A 6359-nucleotide genomic window follows, 5' to 3' on the forward strand; every position below is an offset into this window, starting at 1 on the left:
GCGTTCGAAGTCCGCTGGAGTGCGCCAGCCTGGACAGCTCTGGAGGCGGCAAAGACAGCACCTGGGGCGCACACTCCCCGGGGCCTCGACTGGAGAGCGGGTCTCGGGTGGGCCGTGCGCCTCGCTGCTCTTACCTTGGCGCCCTTGAGCAGCAGCGCCTCGGCGAAGGCTCGGCCGATGCCCTGGGCCGCGCCAGTCACCAGCGCCACTTTGCCGTTCACGTGCATGTCGCCGCCTGCGCTCGGTGGGCGAGCTCGGCGTCTCCGCGCGGCCGCGGCTTTTAAGGACCCTGCGCGCGCGCATGTGTGGCCGCGCTCGCCTGCCAGTGGGCGGGGATGAAGCTGTCAAGCCGCGCCAGCACCCAGGACTGTGTCACCTGGCCCTGAGCGCTCCGGCCCGGGGATCTTTGCCTTCCTGATTCGTAGCCGAGCCTAGGAGCCTCCCCCTGCACTAGGGCATGAGACATGCGGTAAATAAACAGCTCTGCCTCTGCGGAGCTTGTAACCTAAGCTAGCTGGGGAGAAGATGATGATTTGGATGCAGGCTGGCTAGTTAAGGAGCACGCAGAAAGGTTGGTTACTCAGCAAGAACAGATCCCTTCCGTGCGCTGAAGACCACCCCATAAAAGGAGAGCAGAGGAGAAGCTGAAGAGCTTGGATTCCTCCTCTGTGCCTGGGTCCTTCTACCCCAGCCCACTCTCCCCCTACACTCCCACCGTCCAAAAAATAGAAAAAGAAGAAACAAAGCAAAAAACAGAAACAGTAAAGCACAGTTTTAGGACTGCCCTTTTGTCTCAATCTAAGTTTTTAAATTCTTATCTCATGGACATTGAAGTGGGGATGGAGGGAGCAGAGGTGACTAACACCGTGTTTAGGTTTGTTTGTTGTTTTTTTTTTTCTTACTGAATTGTGCTCTGAACAAACCTGTAAAGGTGTTGGAAATGAAAAGTACACTGTGCTCTGAACAGAAACCCATGGATCCTGCCTTTCAAGGCTGGAACCTTTAGGAGTCTTGTTGACACTGGTTTCAGATCAGCGTCAATTCTGGGTCACCCTGAGAGTGCCCAGCAAGAACTGTCATCACTGACTGCACTGGGCTTCCAGCCTCGCTGTCAGCCTGGTGAGGCACAGGTTCAATGGAATGTTTGCTGGTTGAGTCATACTAGTTCTGGAGGCTTCCAGTGAAGTATGGGACAGAGGTTCCTGGTCCTCCAGGAACTTGAGCTTCAGCTGTGCACTAAGATGCATTCGGTTGGGGGTATTCCGCTGACTTTGTGTTTCTCGCTTTCCTGTTATCATCTGCAGGCTTCAGTTCTAGTTCTGTAAACTGAATACCTGCCTGGCATTTATTTTCGTGATCAAAGAAATCTAAATATGTGGGGAGACAGAGGTCAGGCAAAAAGCTTACAGAACAGAATGAATCCTTTGTGTACTTCTTTGTTGCTCTCAAGAGGCAGCAGATGAGGTAACTGGCACGCAGGCACATATGGGGAGGTTGTGTGAAATATATGTTGTCAGCACACCCCTGAAACAGAAGTCTTTATATTGAAAGAGAACAGCAGAGGATTTTAAAAAAAAATTAAAAGGAAGCAAAGGAAAACCCAAACCTCTAGAAGCACGTACAGAACATAGAAGAAAGGAAATGCTTTTCTTTATCAGGAAAGAACTAACATAAGAGCCAGAGAAGGAGCCGCTGGAGTGACACAGGGTCATGTTGGAAAAGCATATGGAAAAAGAGTTTCAGGGAATAAAGGAGTCATTACTAATGTAAAGTACTCTGATAAGCATGGGGAAAGAAGGATGAAGAAATACTTTAAAATTTTCCAGACAATAATTGGTGTCAGTATATTTACTTTTTAAATTTGATATTTGTTCATCATGGAATTTTTTTATCAATGTTTATGTTTACTTATATTTTGGCCACATCCTGTGGCTTGTGGGATCTTAGTTCCCCAACCACGGATCAAACCCATGCCCCTGCAGTGGGAACACGAAGTCTTAACCACTGGACCCCCAGGGAAGTCCCGGCGTCAGTATATTTAGATGGCACAGAAACCAAATGCTGAAATTTAAGGAAAAAAATGATGAGAAGGTGAACATTGCTGAGGTTTAAGATCAACATGACATGGAAAGCAATAGGTTGCATGGTAGTTGGAAAGACTAGTAAGCAGATGAGTTATTCTTTTAAGAAAGGACAGGGATGGATTCAGGTTAAAAGCCAGTCTGTGAGAGTGAAAAACAGGAGAACAGAAGCAGTAAGGGGGTGGGTGGGTGCATCAGCTGCAGACTCAGACAAAGCTGGTTTGGGTCTTGTCTCTCTACTCCTGCCTGATTGTGTAACCTTGAGCTAGTTGCTTCAACTCTGTGTTTCAGAGCTCTTATTGGTAAGTAGCAGTTCCTATCAGACTTTAGGGACAATGAAATTAGGTCTGGCATAAATTGATAACAATTTTAGCTCATATGAGATGGAGAAAAATGTGAGAAACAGTTTTAGTAGAAAGGAAAGACTGGGAGTTCAAGCACAGTTGGTAACCCCCACCCCTTTCCTTCCCCTTGGTTTCCATGGTGACTGTCTTTGTTCAGACCCTTTATATTTTCTCTTCTGACAGAAATAGCAGTTAGACTCCTGAATTATTTCTTTGCCTCCAGATAGCATTGACATATATACACTAACATGTGTAAAGCAGATAGCTAGTGGGAACCTGCTGTATAGCACAGGGAGCTCAACTCAGTGCTCTGTGGTGACCTAGCGCGGTGGGATGGGGAGTGGGGTGGGAGGGAGGTTCACGAGGGAGGGGATATATGTATACATATAGCTGATTCACACTGTTGTACAGAAGAAACTAACACAACATTGTAAAGCAATTATCCTCCAATTAAAAAAAACAATTCAGTTTCCACACTCCTTCCAATAAAAATCCTAAAATACAAATCTGATTATGTTTAGACATTCTTATGTTTAAAACCCTTAAAATATCTCAATCTTTGGCATGGCGTGGGAGGCATTCCACATCCCTTATCTTTCCTGTAGCTCCTCTTTACAGCCTGGGAAGTTGCATCCATTAAAACCGACCTCACTGCCCAGGCTCAGGCCTCTGACATACCAGGACAGTATCTGCTCACCTGAGCATAGTCCTCTCCTACCTTCTTCACTCGCCTTCCTACTGAGCTGAAGAACTACAGTGGAAAAAGCGTTCACGTTATTATAATTACCTTCCTGTCTCTGAGTGTCTTCAAGGACAGCTGTGTCTTGAGCATTCAGGGCAGGACCACCCAAAGTGAGTACTTAGTAAATGTTAGTAGTTTAGTGTTAGTCGCTTAGTCATGTCTGACTCTTTGGATCCCATGGACTGTAGCCGGCCAGGTTCCTCTGTTCATGGAGTTTTCCATGCAAGTATACTGGAGTGGACAGCCATTCCCTTTCCCTTCTCAAAGGGAATCTTCCATACTCAGGGATTGAATCCAGGTCTCTTGCACTGCAGGCAGATTCTTTACCATCTGAGCCACCAGGATTGAATGAAGAAAAATAATAAGTATGATATGTGAGATAAATGAGAGATATGTGTTCAAGAGAAGACAGAAAATTTGAATTAGATGGTGAAAATTCCAATATACTGTGATTACTTTTTACACAACTTAAACATAAGATTAAAAAAAAAATACATTGGTGTTATATCTTTGGAGAAGAATGTTTTGAGATCTTATTGTATTTTATATGAAAGGTACATTTTCACTTAAAACTATCTATAGGATATTATGTACAGTATATTTGAAAATCAAAAAAGGCATTCTTTATTCAGTAATAAATCCTCCATTCCTCTATGACTTTTTGATAAACATTTCTCATCTTCTGTGCTCCTAACATTATTTAATTTCATTTACATTAACTTACTGTGATTCTATTATCAATGTAATTTATGTAGTTAAAAACATAATTCTTAGCTAAAACTAGGTTAAATCTGAAACAAACCATGATTTTTGAAAGCATTCCTATTGATAGGTTATGTTTTAGTTTGTTGTACAAAGTTCTCTTAAAATAAAATACAAAAATTAAGAGTCAAATTAAAAGGGATTATTTTTTCTTTAATGCAGTTGTAAGTATTAGGTTATGACCAACCTAGACAGCATATTAAAAAGCAGAGACATTTCTTTGCCAACAAAGGTCCATCTAGTCAAAGCTATGGTTTTCCCAGTAGTCATGTATCGATGTGAGAGTTGGACTCTAAAGAAAGCTGAGTGGAGAAGAATTGATGCTTTTGAACTGTGTGGTTGTTAGAGAAGACTCTTGAGAGTCCCTTGGACTACAAGGAGATCCAACCAGTCCATCCTAAAGGAAATCAGTCCTGAATATTCACTGGAAGGACTGATGCTGAAGCTGAAGCTCCAGTACTTTGACCACCTGATGCAAAGAGCTGACTGATTGGAAAAGACCCTGATGCTGGGAAAGATTGAGGGCAGGAGGAGAAGGGGACAACGTAGGCTGAGATGGTTGGATGGCTGATGATAGCACCTATTTCAAAAACTTGTTATGAAGACTATACCAAATTGAATAAATATAAGTCAAGTGCTTTAGCCAGTGACTGACACATAGCAAGTGTTATGTAAATGCTATTATCATGAAGCACTGTACATATATAATTGCATTTATTATTTACAACCAGACCATGAGGCAGTTATTATTGTGGTTATTTTACAGATGAGGAAAACCAGTTTGGGGAGGTTAGGGAATTTGGCCAAGGTCACTTATCTCGAAAATTGAAGGAGGTGACTTTGACTCCAAGTGTGGCTGACTCCTAAGTGGTGCTTCTTTTTGTTTTTTTTCAACTAAACTTTTTATTTTTTTGAGAGTATTGTAGCTGAGCAGTACTTTTCACCATGATTGAACAGTGATTTCTTTAAGAAACACAAATAGATTTTAATTCAAATCAAAGTTCCTTGTTCACTTTATATTTTCACAGTCACTAGGCTTTGTTAGCTCAGCTCTGACTTGTCGAGATGGGCCAGTCTCCACTTGATTTTCCTTTGTCCTGTTCTCGAGAGGTGAGCACAGACATCCCAAAAGCACCTAGTCACAGGCCCCAACTTAGACAGAGGCAGATCAGTCACTTAAAAGCCTATTTAATTTATAAATGATCACATATAAATCAATAGAGAAATAGGCTTTTTTATTGAAACTGAAGGGCCCTGCTGAAACAAGGCAATTTCTGCTGATATTGGCATCAAGGATTCTTTTCTTGACTTTGCCTCTGAGGCAAGCTACAATAGAGGGGTTGACCACTTTTGAATATCTACTGCACTTCTGCATATTATCCCATTTAATCCTTTTTCCAATCTTGCAAAGTAAATATCACACTATCCTCATTTTACAGATGAAGAAACTGAGCTCATGGAAGACAAATAATCTGACTTAAGATCAGACTTGGCAATTTAGCAACAGTTCTGGGTTCAAGCCTTTGCTCCTTCTACCAAACTCAGCTCTCACAGAGATGCACTTTCAAATGTCATCTCTATCTTTGTGCTGATGGTATGATCTTGGGCTGGTTACTCAACCTGTGTGGTCCTAAGTGTCCTGGGCTGTTATATGGAGAATAAATTGGCATTCATGAAGCACCCATTATAGGGCCTGCCCTGTATAAATTGACCAATGAATGAATCCTTGTTATTAGGTTCTCCCTTAATGTTCATATTTATTTCTAGATTTAAAGGTAAAGACAGTTGAAAATGGAAAAATAATGAGAATATGGATAGATTTTCAACTCCAGAATGCAAGTGAGATATTTCTAACTTTTCATAGTGTACTAGTCTGCTCGGATTGCCATAATAAAACACCATAGACTCTGTGGCTTCAGCAACAGATATTTACTTCTCAAAGCTCTGGAAGCTGGAAGTCCAAGATCAATCAAGGTGTTAGGAGTGATTTCTTCTGAGGCCTCTCTCCTGGGCCTGCAGAGGGCCACCTTCTCCCTGTGTCCTGACATGGTCTTTCTCTATGGGTATGATTTCCTGGTGTTACCCTGTGTGTCCCAATTTCTGGTTCTTATATGGATAATAGTTAGATTAGGGCCCCATCATTATGGCCTTTCAGTTCAGTTCAGTCGCTCAGTCGTGTCCGACTCTTTGTGACCCCATGAATCACAGCACGCCAAGCCTCCCTGTCCATCACCAACTCCCGTAGTTCACTCAAACTCACATCCATCGAGTCGGTGATGCCATCCAGCCATCTCATTCTCTGTCGTCCCCGTCTCCTCCCACCCCCAATTCGTCCCAGCATCAGACTCTTTTCCAGTGAGTCAACTCGACGCATGAGGTGGCCAAAGTATTGGAGTTTCAGGTTCAGCAACAGTCCTTCCAATGAACACC

The 6359-nt window shown here is 42.9% G+C and overlaps 1 protein-coding gene across 1 annotated transcript in view; it reads right to left on the minus strand.

Moving 5' to 3' along the window:
- Positions 1 to 351, minus strand: part of HPGD (15-hydroxyprostaglandin dehydrogenase) — a 34983-nt gene extending 34632 nt beyond the window's left edge. Inside the window, exon 1 of the mRNA XM_055428033.2 lies at positions 135 to 351. Within this exon, the coding sequence (XP_055284008.1) occupies positions 135 to 227 (93 nt within the window). The 5' untranslated portion in view covers positions 228 to 351. The remainder of the gene's footprint in view (positions 1 to 134) is intronic.
- Between the last annotated feature and the right edge of the window lie 6008 nt (positions 352 to 6359).

Source organism: Moschus berezovskii, chromosome 7, assembly GCF_049115385.1.
Source record: "Moschus berezovskii isolate FMDL1 chromosome 7, NW_MosBer_1.0, whole genome shotgun sequence".
Taxonomy (NCBI): domain Eukaryota; kingdom Metazoa; phylum Chordata; class Mammalia; order Artiodactyla; family Moschidae; genus Moschus; species Moschus berezovskii.